A 19549-nucleotide genomic window follows, 5' to 3' on the forward strand; every position below is an offset into this window, starting at 1 on the left:
TTTTTGGGTTTGCTGGAACTGGGCAAAGTGGGCTGAGGGGTGGAGGCAAAGATCCAGCCAGGAATTTCTCCCATTTCCTGGAAAATCAGGGAAACAGCTTCATCTGCAGGATGACAGCAGTGCTGCCTTCCCACGTGGGCATTTCCATGCTGGAATTAAAATCAAATCCATCTTCCACATCCTGAGGCCATGAAATTTCTCCTTCTCAGGCATTTAAAGAATAAATAAATAAGCACATAAGGAAATTACCCACGGGAGCTCAATTCCATTGTGGGCAAAGGGATTACAGCTGGAAATAAAAGAAAATTAATTAATGATTAACCTTATCAGATGAGGGTGGATTCTGATCAGCCGATAGAAGAGAGGGGAAAATGGAAGAGGAGAAAAAAAGAGTGGAGAGCAAGGAAAAAAGCTGAGAACCAGAAGGTGCAGAAACAACTTCTACTTCCCTGCAAGGGTTTTGTGCTCCCGTTTTAGGTCTATTTAAGATGGAAAGTGATTCCACGTGAGGAAAACCATTCCTTGGGTGGCAGCGGGGACTCGCAGCCCTGGGAGAGGGGGTTAAGAGGTACCTGCATGTCTGAATCTGCTCTCATTCCCACAGAGAGGCTCAGGTGCTCCCACAGGGGCACTTGGAACCATCCCACAAACGATGGCAACAGGATCTGCTCCTGCCGAGCCACAGATAAGAAACATCCACAGTTCGTGAGTAGGATTAGACAAGAGGTCACCCCAAGAGGTTTGGGAGCTCCTGCGTTACCCCGGGTCCGGGATACCCAGGATTTCCCTGGGAGGGTGAGGCTTTGCCACCGAGAGCTGCCCGCAGTCCTTGACCCAGTGCTGGACCCGTCCCTGCGTCCCCAGGAGGGAAATGGATGATTTGGGGTGCAAAGGGAGCTCTGTCCGGAGGGCAGGCTCTGGATTTCTCTCTGAGCTCGTTTCTCCCCTTCGCTAAGAGGATTTGACATGAGCTGATTTCCTCCCGGAACGAGCCCTGGGAGGGGTGCTGCTGTCAGGCAACCTCCTCAGCACTCACACAAAGGACAACGCTGGCTTCCAGATTTCCAGCAAACTTTTAATATTTCCCCAAAACCAAACCACATCTGCTCTGCTGACACTTCTGAACAGGCCAAGTCGCCCCGAAAAGCTTTTCTCGTGTAGTCTCAAGTATAAATATTTTGATACAAAAAAATAAAACCCCATAAACAAACCCCAAAACCCCACAAACCTCCCCCAACGCATCCGGCGGTGCCGTGGGGACCCGTGGCCAGCTACAGCTGCAGGGACAGGCAGCCCCAGGTGCTCCCAGCCCCCATTCCCAGGGAATCCAGGAGCAGAAGAGTCTGAACGGTCTGGGCTGAGCTCGGAAGGTGCTTCGAGGTGTGGGGTGAGCCAGGGAGCCTCTGGTGGGCACAGGGATCGAGGCTCTGCTTCCAGGGCAGCTCCAGCAGCGTTCCCGGGGTGGGACGATGGGTTGGAGCTCCAGCTGAGGGTGTGGGGACACCGCAGGGCACATCTGGCTGGGGTCAGAGCCACAGGGAGCCCCTGGGCCTTGTCAGGGTCGCCCAGAGCAGGGGACACCGGGCTGGTGTCACTCGGAGGCACAGAGGGATGTCCCCTACACGTCCCCTGGGGCGGGCCCAGCTCGGGGCACTGGGACACTGCCACCATTCCCTGCTGGAAAAGCTTCTCCCGTTGCTGTTCCACAGCTCTGGACAGACCCAAGCAGGAGCAGCCCGTCCCTGTCTGCAGAGCACGCTCAGGATCAGGACTAAACCTCGCCTGATTCCTGACCACAGCCAGGAGCTCAGCTTCGGCGTTTACCCAGCAGCTGAGGGCGAGCCGAGCCACTCTGACTTTTAAATTAAATTATCTCATGCATAGAAACTAAAGCTGCAGCAGAGGATTCACAGAACTCATCATCAAGGACTCCTTAACACATTAATATATATTAAGCTTTAAATAAAAAATCTTTCCAGGTTTGGGGTTTTTTTTAATATATGCACTCTATAGATGCAACAAACTTGAGCCTGGTCTAACTCTCAGTCACACGCCGTGCTCTGCCCTTTATACAAAGTCTGCTCTACTGTTCTAATTCTTCCTTTTAAACAAATGCAGGTAGCCTAGACTTTAATAAAAGCTGCCCAGAGCCCCGGGGCTGAGCTGCCCTCCCTGACAAGTGGAGTAGTTCTGGTTCTGTGACATTGGGAAGGAGGTGAAAAACTGCTGTGCTGGGGTTTTAGATGATCTTGTTCTCCAGGGCTTCGATCCTTTTGGCCACAGCTTCCAGTGAGGAGGAGTTAAGGAGGAAAAACGACAGGGAATGTTGGGAGGGGGAGTTTTTATGTGGGCACAGAGTGATGGGGCAAGGTTTGAACTAAAAGAGGAGAGGTTTAGCCGGGATATTGGGAAGGAATTATTCCCTGGCAGAGTGGTGAGGCCACGGAATGAAATTCCCAGAGCAGCTGTGGCTGCCCCTGGATCCTTGGCAGTGCCCAAGGCCAGGCTGGACATTGGGGCTGGAGCAGCCTGGCACAGTGGGAGGTGTCCCTGCCATGGCAGGGGTGGCACTGGGTGGGATTTAGGCCCCTTCCCACCCAAACCACTCCAGGATTCCATGATCCCGGGCTGGCAGCACAGGTGAGGATGGAAGTGCTGCCCTGCCGGGAGCAGGAGTAGAGGGAATCTGGCCCCATCCCCTCTGGCACTCCCAGCCCTGCTCAGGCTGATGGGTTTGGGTTTCAGCGGAGGCAGGAGCTGTCTGTGCTCACACGTCCTCCCACAGCCACGGATTCACTCGGAAAGGAGGAGCAAACCCGGGAGTTGAACCCTGGGGAGTGTTGGGAGGAGCTGCCGGAGCTCCCGGCCCCGAGGAGAGGAGCAGAGCGCTTTTCCTGGAGTGCCAGAGCAGCTTTCTGCTCCTGTGGCTGACTCCTGCTCCTGGGTGCCTGGGAGAGGCACCCGCCGGGGCAGAGCTGTGAGTTCTCGCGGCCTCTGCACCGCACAGGCCACGGATCTCGCTCCGCTCGGCTCCAGAGGAGGAACGGACCCACACGGGTGCCACAGCAGGGCCCAGAAACGTGGGAGGAGATCAGAACGTTGCTTTTAAAATTAGATCCTCTCCTGATGCTCAGTGGTAAGAAATCTCCCCTGCCCCTGTGAGCCACCCGAGGCTCCACGGATTCCCCTCCCCATGGGAAGTTTTTATTCTACTCACAATTTTTCGTGGCTCTTTTTTCTCTTTCAGCCACTTTAGGAAGGGCCCAGCAGGGCAGAGCTCAGCCCCACCAGGTCGGTTCTGGTGGGATCCAACTCACCTGGCCGGAGATGCTTCCAGGGAACGGCTCCATCGGGATTTACTGAGCTTTGGCCAGCTGGGACAACTTGGGATGGGTGGATGCACTGCCCTGGCTTACCCAGACCACCCACTCTGCAGTCGGAGGTGTTTGGCTGCAGAGGACCCTCTGTCCCTGCAGTCCCTGTAGGAATTCCGGCAGTGCTGGATGTTTGCTCTGAGGAAATTCGCTGCCATGGAAAGGATCCCATCCACGGAGCTGGGATGGATCAGCTGGAAGGGTTTTTGTGCCCTCAGCCCAGCCCCAGCCACGGCTGCTCTCAGCCCTCCCGTTCCAGCCGCCTCAGGACCTGCAGCCCCATCTTCCCACAATCCCAGACTCCCAGAGCTTGGAAAAGCTCTCCAGGGTCATCAAGTCCAATTTCTGACCAACCTCCACCTTGTCACCCGCCCCGAGCTCTGAGCGCCACCTCCAGCCCCCCTCAGTGCCTCATTCCCACCTTCCTGAAGCCCAACGCAGCTCCTTCCCTCAGGAACAGACCTTCCCTGTGGTCCCTCCGGAAATCCCAGTCCAGCCCAGCTCACCCAGTCCCGGACGAGCTCCCAAAGGATATGTTTCTGCTGCAAGGAGCTGATGAGGTCTTCTACTTTGGTCTGGAACTTCACGATGGATTTGCACTCACACGGATCTTCCTCTGTGGGTCACAACAGCAAGGGATGAGTGGCACAAAAAAATTGATTTAACCAAAATCCCTGAGCCCAGTGAAACAGAACAATTCTTCTTGTCCTGGTCAGAGACAGGAAGGAAATCAAAATATAATTATTTCTAATTATCTGACTGATCTCTTCTGGCTTTAGCTGCAGATGAGTGGAGAATGTCACATTTTCTTGTTATTTCGGCCGTGAAAAGTCTTCCCTGATTTCCAGTTCTCTAAAAACCCACTGAGCTCTGCTCCTGATGCCTCAAGTTTGCCCTAAAATTGGGATCCAACCAACCACAAACCAACCTCTGTGTCCCCAACAACGTCCAGTGAACGTCTTGGTGGCACTGCTGCCACCAAGTCTGGTTTGAGCTTTGCTTGGGTAACTCCAGTCCTTGAGCGGGTGGAACCATGAGCATTAATCAGTTTGCTAATTTGTGTCACTAATTTACATCTGTTCTTCAAGGAGAATTAACTGAGACTGGAGCAGGAGGGAAAAGGAGGCGGGGAAGGAAAGGGAGGGGTTACGAGGCCTCGGTGAGTTGAGCAAACTGAAGGAGGAAATAAAAGCGAGAATTTTTGAAGGAAAGGAACCGCTTGCACCTAAACACAGCGGGTTTAAAGCAGCCAGGAGTAACCTAAAGCTGGAGATTAACAGAAGATTCCCAGGCAGCCGTTGAGAAATACAAACTGGCACTGGGTATCAAAGGAATGCAAATATCTCCTTGCCTTCCTTTTATTTTTAGTACTCAAATGCAAACATATTTACCCAAATTGGTGTCTTACAAACAAAGAGTTTTTCTGAAATCTCCTTTTCTTTTTTTGAAGGCTGAAGCCTGAATGTGTTTGAATGATCTTTAAGTGCAATTTGTTGGGGGTTTCATGTAGGTCCCATCCTCTTGTTCTCGGATTGATCCCACTTTTTTAAGGAGACTTGGCAAAGAGTCTCTGCCTTGCAATCCTGCCTCTGCAGACACAGGGATTATCCCTCTCCAGCTTCACCAGGAGAAAAGGAGATCCCATCTTTAGGAATCTGGGGACAAATTCATAACTTCTGAAGAAGAAGAAGAAGGGCAGAGGGTGCAGGAAAAGGGAAGGAGAAGGATTTGGGAGAGGGGCACTGGCTGAGGTGTGGGGGCTGCTTTTCTTCAGGCAACCACCCAAAATATTGACGTGTCCTGGTCCTTCTGTGTGTTCTGCCAGCTCCACACGCCAGGAACAGAGAGACTTTTATAACACCCATCTGAAGGGCGTTTCCAGCCCTGCACTCCAGCCTTGACTGAACCCCTCCATCCCAACCCCCTCTCACCAACACAGATCTTTGGCTTCTTCAAGGGCATTTTCATCCCTCTACTCCAACCTCCAAATGCTGGGAATAAACCCCCTCCCCAACCCCCTCTCATCAACACAGACTGAAGATCTGCAGCTCCTCCAAGGGCGTTTTCATCCCTTCACTGCAGCCTTCAGACACTGACTGAACCCCTCCATCCCCAATCCCCTCTCACCAACACAGATCTTCATCTGCAGCTTCTTCCCGATCTTGCTGATGGTCCTGAAGTCAGCAGAGTAGAAATAATGCTCAGCCACCGGTTCCGAGGCGATCTCCCTCAGCTCATCCTCCACGGCGTTGCCAACTCCCACGGCAAACATCCGAAATCCTAAATCCGGGAACGGGATGCTGTCAGCGGCACAGAGCTGGCACGGTGCCACCCCTGCCAGGCTGGACATCCTCGTCCACCCCCTGGACCCTCAGGCCCCACACAGCTCCAGATCCTAACTGGGAATTAACCCCCTCACCTCCGCTCTTCCAGACTCCTTCCAGCCAGGTCAAACAGGGCCAAAGTAATTTTACAGGCAGAGTTTTTATTAAAATTTACCAGACCACGAGCACTGTGGGCACAAGAACAAGGTTTTGGAGATGCTTCTTTCAGCCAGGTCAAACAGGGGCCAAAATAATTTTGCAGGCAGGGTTTTACTGGAATTTCCCAGCCAATGAGCCCAGGAACAGGTTTTGGAGATGCAAGAAAGGACAGGCAGTGGTAACACCATGCCACTGATATGGAAGTGATAACACAGCAAAGGGAAGCTGGAAGTTTCCAAAATAGGCTCGGCCCCTGTTAATCAGGGCCTGTTAATGAGCCCCTGAGTGACCAAGCCCCCTGCAGCAGAGCCCTGGGGTCAGCAGAACTGAGCTGAGTCTTCTCCTAAAACTGCAGCCCCCACTGGGAGTTGAGAACTTGTCCAGGTTTTGTCCTGCTCTGCCAAGAGGTTGATCTGCGTTCAAGCCGTTTCTATTGAACTGAAATGCAATTTTCCCATCTTGGGTGGTATTAATTAACCCCTGATTCGAAATATTGGTCTCTCCTTGTCCATGCCCAGGCACTGGGAATGTTTCCCTGCTCCCCTCTTTGCCTTTCTCTGGATATATCCAATATTGCTTTGTTTTTCCAGGGCTCAGCTCACTGAACAATTCTGCAGTCTCATTTTAAGCACTTGTTTATCCCCCAGCCATAACTTATGGACAGATAAGAGATTTCCTCGCGGGGACAAGAGAGGAGGGAGAGACAAGGCACAAAGTTTTATCACCAGGGAGGAATAAATTCTATAAATGCTCTTTACAAGAACCTTTTGTTTTATGAGAGCTGCACAGCCCCGTAAGATGTCAGTGCTTTGTAAACATTGGTTTTCCACGAGCTCCCTGACCTTTCCGGTTATGTGCTGGCCCCGAGTCCCATCTAGTGGTGGAGAGCCAAGTTAAAAGGAAGGGAAGGATTCAGCAATTCCTGACTGAATTCCCGAGGGCCGGATCCTTTTAGCACGGGGGTGTCAGACTGGGAACGCGCTCAGCGGGTCAGCACAGGGGCAGCTCTCGAGGCATTCATATTTCATGGGGCTCAGACACAGAAATCCATCCGTGTGTGGCCACTGAGCGTTTCCCTGCAACAGCAGCTGAGGAAAGTTTCTTATTGATGTGCCTGGGGTTCCTCCTTAATCCGTGTCTGTGCTTTGTTTATTGTTTTATTGGGGGCTTTTTGCCTTTTCCAGGCCTTGAGGCTGATGCAGCCAAGCCACGCTCGGCCCTACAGCTCCTGGGATCTGTTGTTTTTGCCTCCCGTGTGCCTCTGATGCTGGGCTGGGTTTCCTGACCAACCCCAGACAAATCCCAGACTGGCTTGGGTTGGGAGGGACCTGAAAGCTCCTCTTGTTCCATCACTTCCCACCAGCCCAGGTTGCTCCAAGCCCCATCTAACCCTGAGGATGCTGGAACCTCCTAACTCTGAGCTCCCCCTGCAGTTCCCTCCACGTTTGTGTGGAGCAATTAGACCTGGGTGCGGCCCACTCCAACGGGTGGAACTCCATCCCATCCATCCCATCCATCCCATCCATCCCATCCATCCCATCCATCCCATCCATCCCACTCCAACGGGTGGAACTCCATCCCATCCATCCCATCCATCCCATTCCAATGGGTGGAACTCCATCCCATCCATCCCATCCATCCCATCCATCCCATCCATCCCATCCATCCCACTTCAACGGGTGGAACTCCATCCCATCCCTCCCATCCATCCCATCCATCCCATTCCAATGGGTGGAACTCCATTCCATCCATCCCATCCATCCCACTCCAACAGGTGGAACTCCATCCCATCCATCCCATCCATCCCATCCATCCCATCCATCCCATCCGTCCCATTCCAGGGGGTGGAACTCCATCCCATCCCTCCCATGCATCCCATCCATCCCATTCCAATGGGTGGAACTCCATTCCATCCATCCCATCCATCCCACTCCAACAGGTGGAACTCCATCCCATCCCTCCCATCCCTCCCATCCCTCCCATCCATCCCATCCATCCCATCCATCCCATCCGTCCCATTCCAGGGGGTGGAACTCCATCCCATCCATCCCATTCCAATGGGTGGAACTCCATCCCATCCATCCCATTCCAGGGCGTGGAGCTCCACCCTGCCCACCAGAAACTCCTCCAAAGACACAGGGGGGCTCTAGAACCAGCTCTTGGCAAGCCGAGGTGCACCCAGACTGAGGTGCTGCCAGCTCTCTGTGAGGAGGGACAGTCAGGGAATATCTCCCCAAAATTACTCTGTAGTATCCTAAGAGCCACCTTTCCCAAGAGTCCCAAGGGAGAAGAAGCCGCTGGGAATTCAGGAGCCCTACCTGAGTCCTTGGCTTTCTTGGCAGCATCTGAGATATAATCCTGGGAGCGCCCATCCGTGAACACAATCCCCACCTTGGGGACGCCGGGCCGGGCTCCGTTGATGGCGGAGAAGGAGCTGTCAACGAGGTACTTCAGAGCCTGGCCTGTCATGGTCCCCTTCTCCATGTAGGACATTTTCTTCACTGCTGCTTTGATGTCCTTCTTGTTCTTGAACTGCCCCAGGGGGAACTCCTGCCGGACAGAGCTGGAGTACTGCACCAGCCCCACCTGGGCCTGCTTGTCCGACACCTCCAGCGAATCCACGATTTGGTTGATGAATTTCTTCACCAGCTCGAAGTTCTCAGGCCTCACACTCTTGGAGCCGTCGATGAGGAACACGAGATCCAGAGCAGAGCCCAAGCCACCGTTGCAAGCTGAGGGAAAACAGAGAAGGAGGCAGAAGAAGACAGCAAAGACCTCAATAAATGATGCAGGAAAATAGAACCCTAATGCCATTTATTGCTGAGGAAATGGAGTTAATCCATGAAAACCCAACAAGAGATCCCAGCAATGGTTTGAAAGTGATTCCGGGCTGTAAGAGCAGTGTTTCCCTTCCTGCCTGCTCTGAGCAGAACATCCCAGTGCTGTCCCCACCATCCCCTCTCGGCTCCGGGACCCCTCACGTACCGGTGCAGGTCCTGCCGTCACTGTTGAGGCTGAAGCCGTCCCTGCAGGCGCACCTGTAGGCCCCCGGGGTGCTGACACACACCTGCTCGCAGTCGTGGTCCCCCGTGGCACACAGGTCTGACACCACTGAGGAGAGGAGAGGGGTGGCTTCAGCCGGGGGCCAGCCCGGGGCCTCCCCACCCACACCCAGCACTGCACAGCCCACAGCAGCCCCATAATTAAATCTGCATCATTAAATCCTGCAGCAGGACACAGCGCAGTGACCTGGGACAGTGGCTGAGGTATAAAGACAAGGAAGAAATTTCCACGAGTCTCCCAGCTCCAAGGCACAACCAGGACTGGAAACCCTCCCCATCCTGAGGGCAAACCCAGCTGGGTGTGGAGCAAATCCCAGCACAGCTCACTCTGAAAAGGGTCTGGAGGGCCAGGACACAGGGAATGGTTTCCCAGTGCCAGAGGGCAGGGTTGGGTGGGATCTTGGGAAGGAATTGTTCCCTGGCAGGGTGGGCAGGGGCTGGCATGGAATTGCCAGAGCAGCTGGGGCTGCCCCTGGATCCCTGGCAGTGCCCAAGGCCAGGCTGGACATTGGGGCTGGGAGCAGCCTGGCACAGTGGGAGGTGTCCCTGCCATGGCAGGGGTGGGATGGGATTTAAGCTCCTTCCCACCCAAAGCATTCCAGGACTCTCTGCAAAGCTCTAAGGCCCATCCCAACCCAAACCACTCCTAATTCCCTGCTGGCTGGCAGCCCCAGAGCTCCGGGCTGGGAATGCCAGCACTCACCACAGAAAGCCTCCTGGAACTTGTGGGTCAGCTTCTCGATGACGCTGTAGCTCTCCACGTAGTCCACGTGCTCGTCCAGGGGCTCACTGGCCATCTGCCTCAGCGTGCCCATGTCCACCCTGCCCACACCGATGGCGAAGATCTCGATGCCTGCGGCCCTGGCCCGGGCGGACACGTCCTGCACCCCGTCCTGGGGCCGGCCGTCGGTCACCACGATGGCCACCTGCAGCGGGGAGGGAGGGCTGGGTGGGCATCGATGTCCTCACCAATATTCCCATAACATTTGTGGAACGGGCTGGGGGAGGAGGGGAGGGTACGCATTTCTAAAACGAAGGGAAAAGGGAATCCCACCAGCTCTTCCCGCACTTTGGAGATCACACAAACAGTTCTTTTTTAGGTGGAATTAGTTTCCTTCCGAGCTGGAAAGGTTAAAGTGCCAGGGATTGAATGGTTCCTTCAAGGGACAACGGGTGCATCCCCCTCTAAGGAAACCAAATTAAAATTTATGTCGTTCGCAGCCAAACTCGAGCTGAAGCCAAACTAAAGATCTTCAGGGACACTGGGGACAAGCCCAGCTGAGTGTGGGACTTCACAGAATCTCAGGAAATGCCATGGAAACTGGGGATGAAGGCTTCATCCCATTTATAGGTGGAAGAGCTGAAGGATGGGGACAGAGAGGGGACAGGATCTGCCTGAGGTCACATTGTCAGTGCCAGGATTTGTGATCCTCTGCTCCAAAATAAACAGCAGAGGCCAAATCCCAGCCCTGCTAACCCCAGCATTAAAGTTGCAGCTGGTTTAGGAGGGAACTGGATTTCACCTTGGATTAAACAGAGCCCTGAACCAGTTAAAAGCCTCCCAGAGTCCTGCTCCTGCTTTGTCCCTTTTCCTCTTTATTTTTCCTCTGAAAGAGACTTTGTCACAAGACCCGAATTCTTGCTCTGTGCCAGTTCTTCTGCCCCTGCCACTTTTCCTCACAACTGATCAATTGTGACACCACTGCCAGCGCCAAAGGAGCTGCTTGGGCTGGAACGTGGAACGGGGAAAGAGCTTCCCCTCTGTAAAAAGCAGGAAAAACCCAGGGCTCTGCAATCTAAGTTCAGCTGTTTGTCTGCACTTGAAGGGCTGCACAGTTAAAAATTCCCAGGAGCGTCACAATTCCGCAGCTGATGCTTCCAAGGGGGAAAAACCAAACAATTCCAAGCCTTTCTCTTCCAGTGCGGCAAAAATAAAGCAAAGCCGCACCCGCGGCAGGTGTGGGTGTGTGGGATGGAGAGAGGATGTGCCCAAGGAGAGCCGGGGTTCTCCTGGAGCGGGAGCGGATCCGTCCCTGCAGTGGAGCCTTTTGCCAGGAGAGAGAGCCCTCGGCTCAGCCTCGGCTGCAGCCGATCGAGCCCCCCACAGCCCGGCCGGCAGCGAACAGAGGCCTTATCAAACCGGGGATCAGAGGCCTTATCAAATCAGGGATCAGACCAGAGGTGTTATCAAACCGGGGATCAGAGGCCTTATCAAATCAGGGATCAGACCAGAGGTGTTATCAAACCGGGGATCAGAGGCCTTATCAAATCAGGGATCAGACCAGAGGTGTTATCAAACCGGGGATCAGAGGCGTTATCAAATCGGGGATCAGAGGCCTTATCAAAACGGGGATCAGAGGCCTTATCAAAACGGGGATCAGAGGCGTTATCAAATCGGGGATCAGAGGCCTTATCAAATCAGGGATCAGAGGCGTTATCAAACCGGGGATCAGAGGCATTATCAAATCAGGGATCAGAGGCGTTATCAAATCGGGGATCAGAGGCGTTATCAAATCGGGGATCAGAGGCGTTATCAAAACAGGGATCAGAGGCGTTATCAAATCGGGGATCAGAGGTGTTATCAAATCAGGGATCAGAGGCGTTATCAAATCGGGGATCAGAGGCGTTATCAAATTGGGGATCAGAGGCGTTATCAAATCGGGGATCAGAGGTGTTATCAAATCAGGGATCAGAGGCGTTATCAAATCGGGGATCAGAGGCCTTATCAAATTGGGGATCAGAGGCGTTATCAAATCGGGGATCAGAGGCGTTATCAAATCAGGGATCAGAGGCATTATCAAACCGGGGATCAGAGGCATTATCAAATCAGGGATCAGAGGCGTTATCAAATTGGGGATCAGAGGTGTTATCAAATCAGGGATCAGAGGCACTATCAAATCGGGGATCAGAGGCGTTACCAAACCGGGGATCAGAGGCGTTATCAAATCGGGGATCAGAGGCATTATCAAATCAGGGATCAAACCCTGCCAGCAGGTCCTGTCAGCAGCCGCGTGTCCTCCTGGAATTCTCTTCCTAAATCAAGAGGTTCTCCAGGATTTATCAGCTCCTCTCCATCTCCAGGTCAGGGGAGCATCTTCAGCTAAGCCCGAGCCCAGATAAACCCGAGCCCAGATGAGCCCAAGCCCAGATAAGCCCCAGACAGGATGGAGCTGCAGCATCCACCCCTGGATTTGATGGGAAAGATCCTCACGGTGCCTCTGTGGGGAAATCTGCCATAAAGGATTCAAAATTCCCGCTGCTTTCTGCCCTGCTGTTGGAGGAAACGAAACTTGGGAGTAAAGAGTCGGGGTTGGGAATTAACCAGTGACCCGGTGGGGAAGATGAGTTTAACAGCAGGACCCAGCACCCACCAGCCATGGGACCTGTGACAGAAGGAGCGTGAAAAATACACCTCAATATCACATTTGGTTCGCCCAATCATCAGGAAATCCTGACTTTTTCCCAGGATTCCCACCATGGATGATTTTCCTGCCAGCCTGAGTCAATGTGATAAAATGTCCTTTGTTTGTTACTAGTTTTGAACCTTCCTCCAAATTATTTGCAGTCTGAGGGTCTCTGGCAGTGGAAAAGCTGAGTGCTGGTGTGTGCCGGGTTTGGGAAAGGGTCGGAGCCTCCGGATCCTGGCAGGGCTGGCGCTGCTCTGCCATGTGAGGGGAGCTGTGAGCAGGTGGAGTTCTGCTGCCTCCAACAGCTGAATCCTGCCCTGATCTTCTGAGGGAAACTCAGAAATTTTGCTTTTCAAGGCCAAACCTTGTCCTCATTTTAACCAGCAGCTTTCCCTGTGAATTGCTGACATTCTGGATCCCATTTTCTTCGGTCAGACAGAAATCCCCCGTGTTCTCCTGACACGATTTATTCCTGGTTTACTCAGACACCCGAGCATTCCCGAGCATCCCCAGCTATTCCCAGCTCCAGGCAAGCCTTTCCTGGCTAATGAGGGAGCAATGGCTCATCCTGCCCCTGGAACGCGATGTTCCAGCGGCGCTCCAAGGAGAATCGGGCAGGGAGCTGGATAAAGCCCTGGATCTGCTCAGCAATTTGCCAATTTATTTGCTGTTCTTCCCCAAAAAACAAGGTGGAAGTAATTGGGCTCCCTGCGGGGTTTGAGGAAGGTGGGAGCAGGTTTTTCTTGGAGCTCCTGTGGAAACAAATTGTGCTTTTCCCTGGCCTGGGGTGGTGTTTGCTGCACAAAGCACAGCGAGAGCCAAGCTCCGTGTGATGCTTCGGGATGCTGACAACCGGATTTGCGCGAGGATTTGTTGGATTTCTGCTGTGGGAAGGAGCAAGGACCGTGTCCGGTGTTTCTGGAAGCTTCTCCCTCAATCCCTGCATGACCTGTTCCTCCTCCCAGGCCGGGGATGGGGTCACCCTGAGCAGAAGGGAAAGGCTGGCTGGACTTCAGGGAGTAGGAAAAAGGGAAAAAATAACCAGGGAGCCAAGAATACAAATGGTTGTGGAGTTTTCCACCCCTTGGAGGCACCGAAAAGCCACCCAGGCATGGTCCTGGGCAGCCCCACTGGAGCACAGGGTGAGCTCCAGACCCCCTTCCAGCGCCTTTCTGTGATTCTGGATCAGCTCCGAAGTGGAAGGGAAGAGGGAAAAGCAAGGAGGGATTTCCTTTTCCCCCCTTTTTTTACTGCCTCAGGTAAATCGTTCCAAAGCCCACTGCTCTCCACTTTTCCAGCTGTCCAGGAAAGGAGGCTTCAGGGAATTCCAGGATTGTTTGTAGCACGCAGCCAGAGGTGACAGGGAGCAGCAAGGGCTGGGGGGGTGTCTGGCAGCAGGAAGAGCATGCACGAGGAAAGGGGATACGGAACGGTGTGGAAGAGATTCCGGAGATGAGGATCCAGCATTTCCATGGACAGCTCAGTGGAAACGTCTCTCCGATCTACAGGAGTGGGCAGTGGTGTGTGTAAATGCCAGGCTGAGTTAAGAACAAAACCAGGGACTGAGTGTTACAAGGAGCGTCGCATTTCCTTTCACTGAGTCCCAAAGATGAGCTCTGTTTGTGAGAAGAATGGAGAGGTTTGAACCTCTCAGAGGATTCCAAGAAGAATGGAGAGGTTTGAACCTCTCAGAGGATTCCAAGAAGAATGGAGAGGTTTGAACCTCTCAGAGGATTCCAAGAAGAATGGAGAGGTTTGAACCTCCCAAAAGGTTTCAAGAATTTGGAGGTTTGAACCTCCCAGAGGTCTTCAAGAGTTGAAGGGTTGGAACCTCCCAGAGGATTCCAAGAAGAATTGAGAGGTGTGAACTTCCCAGAGGTTTTCAAGCAGAAATTGAGCAGTTTGAACCTGAAGGAGAATTTCAAGGACAGAGAGGTTGGAAGCTCCCAGAAGTTTTCAAGACTTGGGAGGTGTGAACTTCCCAGAGGTTTTCAAGCCTCCCACAGGTTTTCCACCTGCAACAATCAACCCCCACGTGTCCACACCCAAACAAAGCCCGGAGAAAATCACCTTTCTGCCTTTTCCACCCGCTCCACGATGGATGCCAAGCACCGAGCTGGAGGATCCGGACCTTTTCCTTGCCTCCTTACCTTTTTGAAGTTGGGCGCGCTGCCCCTGCTGCCCTCGGCGGCGCTGAAGGCGCGGCTGATGGCGAACTGGATGGCCAGGCCGGTCATGGTGCCCGTGGAGAGGGGCTGGATCCTGCGCACGGCCTGCAGCAGCGCCGCCTTGCTCTGGTGGCTCTGCAGGGAGACCTCGCTGCGCACGGCGCTGGCGAAGTTGACGACGCCCACGCGGGTGGCGTTGGGGCCCACGTCCAGCGCCTCGATCACGCGCGACACGAACACCTTGATCTTCTCGAACTCGTGCGGCCGCACGCTGCGCGAGCTGTCGATGATGAACACCAGGTCCGTGGGCTTGGTCCTGCACAGGGTGCCTGGGGACGGCAGGGACGGAGGAGACATCAAAGGGGAAGGAGGGAGGAGTGTGCCGGGAGGGAGAGAATGGCGCTGTTGCACGGAGGAGCTGCGAGTTTCAGACCTTTCTCTGTTTCACAATTTAACTGAGTATTTTAAATGCTTTTTGCTTTTCTAGGGAAGCCCCTGTAGGAGGGCAGAGTTCCTGGGGGGTGACACGGGCTTTGTGATGAGCAGGGTGTCCCTTGTCACCTCAGGATGTCACTGAGGGCTGCGGGAACCTCATCCACCTATGGCAGAGCAGAGAGAGGGAGGCAGGGAGGGATAAAGGTGTGAAATGATGGGAGGGAGGGAAGAAGGAATTCGGAAGGAAGGAATTCAGAAGGAAGGAAGGAATTCGGAAGGAATTAGGAAGGAATTCGGAAGGAAGGAATTCGGAAGGAATTAGGAAGGAATTTGGAAGGAAGGAAGGAATTCGGAAGGAAGGAATTCGGAAGGAATTCGCAAGGAATTCGCAAGGAATTCGGAAGGAAGGAAGGAATTTGGAAGGAAGGAAGGAATTCGGAAGGAAGGAATTCGGAATTCGGAATTCGGAATTCGGAATTCGGAAGGAAGGAAGGAAGGAAGGAAGGAAGGAAGGAAGGAAGGGAGGGAGGGAGGGAGGGAAGGAGGGATAAAGCTGTGGACTGAAACCTGAGCTGCATTTCTGCATCCAAAAAAGGCTGGAAAGGCGTTACTGCACCTCAGGCCTGGATAACCGATCCCACGGATATCGATTAACGGGAATGGGGCCAGAGCCAGGTGTGCCACTCAGCTGGGGTTGGGAACAACATTCCCGGGTGAAGCCCCCAGCACAGCAGGAGCCAGCCCCTGTGCAGCAATAATAAAATCCCGAACACAGCACGGAGCTGGTTCATGTCTGTGAGGGGAAAACAACAGAGAAATCTGGAACCCATAACTGATAATTAATAACTGATAACTAATAATTGAGAATTAATAATTGATAATTATCCTCTACAGCCCCATGAATACCCACAGTGAAAAGGAGATGTTATAAACAGGAGGCATCAGCAATGTAACAAGCTGAATTATTATTATTATTATTATTATTATTATTATTATTATTATTTTAATTTCTCTCTTTCAAGCCGTTTTCCACCTTCATTTTCAGCTGTGGCAAGACATAAAAGAAGGCCTGGTGGTTTGTACGATTTCCTGAATGAATTGCCCCATTTCCCCCAGCAGATCTGTGGCATCCTGTTCTTTCCGATGCTTTTTCCCTCCCATTCCCTGTCTCTGTCAGGCCACCAAGTGCTCTGGGAACATTTGATTTCTGTGAGGCTCAGGGAGTTCCTGTCACAAAGGAGGTTCCTGTGGACAGGTTTTCAAATGGGAGCTTTTGGGCCAACAGATCTGCTCCAAAAGTTGACATAAATATTACAGCTGGTCCTCAGCGTGAGATCTAAGGGGGCTTTCAGTCGTTGGGACAGATAAAAATAAATACCCTGCGATGGATCCCTAAAGGAAATAATCGGGTTTGTGTCCTGAGGGGCACCGAGGCTGAATCTGAAGGTGGAAGCAGGTCAGGCAGGGGTCACTTTGTCAGGAGCTGGAATTTCCACTAAAATCCAATCTAACCTTTCCCCACGTGGATGAATTTCCTCTGCATTTTAATTGCAGAGGAAGGAAAATTCCCTTGGAGATCCCTCTGCAGCACTGGAAATCCCTTTTCCAGGGGTTCCTTGTGCCCACAGGTGAGAAATGGAGGTCCAGGGAAAGGCTCAAAGCCCCTCAATTAATTCCTCCAGATAGAAAACACAAATCCCCTTTTGTGCTGATGAATCGCCTCTGGATTTAGTGACAAACCCAGCAGGAAAAATGATTTTATTTCCCTAAGAACAGCTGGAGCCAATAGAAATTTTGAGGTCTATCTATTTTATTTATTTCTGCTCGGTAGTTTTGCCCTGAATAACATTTTTAACCTCTTTTTATGGGAGTGGAGTCTATTCCAGAGAAGTGAAGAGGAAAGAAGGGGTATCAGGTGGGAGATTTGTGGGATTTCAGCCACAGCCAGGCCCTGTTTGCTCCAGGAGGTGACAGTCACTTGCTCTGATTGACACCTTGACTCAGCACAGTTTAGTTTAAACTTGAATTAAACCAGAAATAAAATCTTCCCCTACATTTACAAATATCTGCACTAGGAATTTTTCAGGAACAGCTGAATTCACGCCTGGACTTAGCCGAAAATCCCCCTCGGGGCATCTTTGCTGTATCCTTTAAACCACCGGGAAAGCAGCGCAGTAAGCCAGGACTAGAGGGGTTTGTTCTGGAGAGGTGACTGCTCGCAGCAGGGCTGAGCTCAGCCACGGCTCCGTTCCATTTCCCAACTCTGCACAGCAAAGAGAAGCCTCCTTCCCCAAATTCCGGAGGAGAAAGGGCTCAGCTGATCCCAAATCCCCCCTCCCTCAGCCCCAGGTGCCTCTGCAGTCGCTGTCACACCTGCACAGCTGAGGCTGCCCGTGGCTGTGTGAGGGGCGGCATCATCATCATCATCACCATCAGACCATCAAATGTCTGTAATTCCCACAAGTTTGGCCTTGGAGCCGAGTTTGCCTCTCCTTCAGAGGCTTCTCCAGGCTGCCTGGAGCCTGGGGAAGGGCAGAGATGCTCCTGAGGACCAGACCCTCCCTTCCCTGGGTGTCCAGCCCTTTCCCAGGTGTCCAGCCCTTGCTGGCACTCATTCCAGGCTGGCACTTAGAGCCCGTGCAGCTCACCTGCTCCTGGCTGCCCTACTCCCCACCAGGAATGTCAAACAGAGCAGGGTTTTGCTCAAGAGCAGACGAAGAAAACCCAGGGCAAGTCCCGTTCCCAGCACCCGACCCGGACCTTCCCTTCGGAGGGACAAAGCAGCTCCTGCTCCAGCTCCCAGCCAGAGCAGCCCTCGTGGAGCTGGAGAGGGGAGGGAAGGGACAGCAGAGCCCTTGTCCCACCTGGGCCTCTTCCAGCCCCAAGAGGTGGCCCGGGGCCACCTGCGCTGTCCCGGCAGGAGCCAACCCAGCTCCAGGGGCACACTGGACACAGCTCCTGTGCCTCCCTGGCTCTCGCTGGGCTTTCTCGCCTCTTTCCCCCTCCCAGCGCCAGGCAGGAGGCACAGGGGACCCCCGGCTCCCCCCCGGCACCCCCAAAACCCCCAGATCCCCCGGCTCCCCCGGCTCCCCCGGCCCCCCACTCACCGCGGGGCTGCGGAGGGGCCCCGCAGGCGCCGGGGCTGTGCAGGAGCAGCAGCAGCGAGAGCAGCAGGACACCGCAGATCCTGGCCATGGCCGCGCCGGGCTGCGAGTGCGGGGCAGAGCCCTGGCCCCGGGTATTAACCTGCCCCGCTCCGGAGGCTCCGAGCCAGCCCCTGACGCGCCGGGGGCCGGGGGGGCAGCGAGGGGAGAGGGGCAGGGGGAAGGAGCAGGGGGAGATGCTGCTCCAGGGTGGGGAGGGGGCGATGCCCAGCCCTGCCCGGCCCCGCCGGCCCCCAGGCCCCCACAATGGCCCCATTGCTGCTGGAAGGGCACGGGGAGCTATAAAGGGCCCCGGGGCGGGGGAAGGTGGGGAATGTGGGGATGGAACAGTGGGGCCAGTGAGAGCAGCCCCGGGGAGCTGCGGTGGGGCTGTCAGTCAGCGGCTGCTGCCCGCAGGGCTGGGCAGAGCAGAGGGGCTGGGGGTGCCAGGGAGGGGACAGCACCAGCGTCACACAGGTCCCCTGCCAGTCCCCGCTGTGCCGAGCCCAGGACAGCATCCTGCGGGAGCGGGAAGGCAGAGAAGGTTTGGGAGCACGGCTGAAAAGCCGGGATGCGGAGGAGTTTTCCTGCAGGGAACAGTCGCTCCTCTGTGAGGCCGAGCCCTTATGAGCAGAGCAGGGAGGGGAGAAAGGGATAAAACCTCAAGGCTGGGAGCCGAAGCAGATAAACGGAGGGGCGGGGGCCGGCCCGAGCTCAGGGCTTAGGCTGAGCTGGCAGCGCAGCGCTCAGCTCCGCACTCACGAGGGGGATGCAGCTCCTGCCGCAAACCCCAGCAATCCCCGCAGCCGCCGAGGCCGAGGGTGCCGCAAATGAGGCGAAATCCGATGTTTCCTTTGTGGAGGAGCAGCGGGGGGATGTGGTACGGGGGAAGAGGGATTTAACGACGGCTCTGTCACAAAGCGCTGCATCTGATTTCTGGTCTTTAACCACTGCTTTACGCTGCTGTCGCTCGATTAAAGCTCTTCTCCGATGGATTGGGTTCTGCTCACCTTTTCCAGCAGCACATCCTCGGATCCCTCATCCATTTAATCTGCACCGTGCGAGTGCAGGGCCATGCAAAGCTCCTTTAACTCAAAGCCCAGTCTCTCTTCCCTTATCCAGAGTCTCTCTTTCCTCCAAAAGCTCTTCAGCAGCCCGGGAGCTCCTGGGGAGAGAGGCTCTTTGATGAGGGGAAAAAAGGACCTGTCCTTGCTGAAGCTGCCAGGCTCCTCTTAACTCTTTAACAGGAAAAGTGTTAATTAAAATACCCAAATCTGGCGATGTTCTCATGCAAAACCAGCGTGGATTTGTCCCACTGTCTTCCCACAGCAGCAATCCCAGGCTTTCAGCCAGCCCTGGAGCTGACAGCTCCGGGAATTTTCAGCCAGGAGGAGGAAATGCTCCAGGTGAGGGATGGAGCAGCTCTGCCTGAGGAGAGGGTGGCGGGATTGGGATTGGGATTGGGATTGGTCAGCCT

General features: G+C 54.1%; 1 protein-coding gene across 1 annotated transcript; it reads right to left on the reverse strand.

Moving 5' to 3' along the window:
* Positions 1-1091: 1091 nt before the first annotated feature.
* Positions 1092-18124, reverse strand: MATN1 (matrilin 1). Its single transcript, XM_069036031.1, has 8 exons — positions 18037-18124; positions 14477-14823; positions 9623-9845; positions 8843-8968; positions 8176-8589; positions 5502-5654; positions 3910-3990; positions 1092-2289 (listed from the first exon to the last, which is right to left on the reverse strand). The coding sequence occupies exons 1-8, from the start codon at positions 18122-18124 to the stop codon at positions 2240-2242; spliced, it is 1482 nt and encodes a 493-aa protein (XP_068892132.1). The 3' UTR covers positions 1092-2239.
* Between the last annotated feature and the right edge of the window lie 1425 nt (positions 18125-19549).

The sequence above is a fragment of the Aphelocoma coerulescens genome, chromosome 23 (assembly GCF_041296385.1).
Source record: "Aphelocoma coerulescens isolate FSJ_1873_10779 chromosome 23, UR_Acoe_1.0, whole genome shotgun sequence".
Taxonomy (NCBI): Eukaryota; Metazoa; Chordata; class Aves; order Passeriformes; family Corvidae; genus Aphelocoma; species Aphelocoma coerulescens.

Bases quoted from the DNA above. Each gene is read 5' to 3' on its own strand.
- MATN1 (XM_069036031.1), bottom strand. From the start codon at position 18,124: ATGGCCAGGATCTGCGGTGTCCTGCTGCTCTCGCTGCTGCTGCTCCTG. The intron at 8,969-9,622 runs GTGAGTGCTGGC...TCCTCTCCTCAG, and splicing joins GTTCCAGGAGGCTTTCTGTG to TGGTGTCAGACCTGTGTGCC. The intron at 8,590-8,842 runs GTACGTGAGGGG...GTTTTCCCTCAG, and splicing joins TGACGGCAGGACCTGCACCG to CTTGCAACGGTGGCTTGGGC.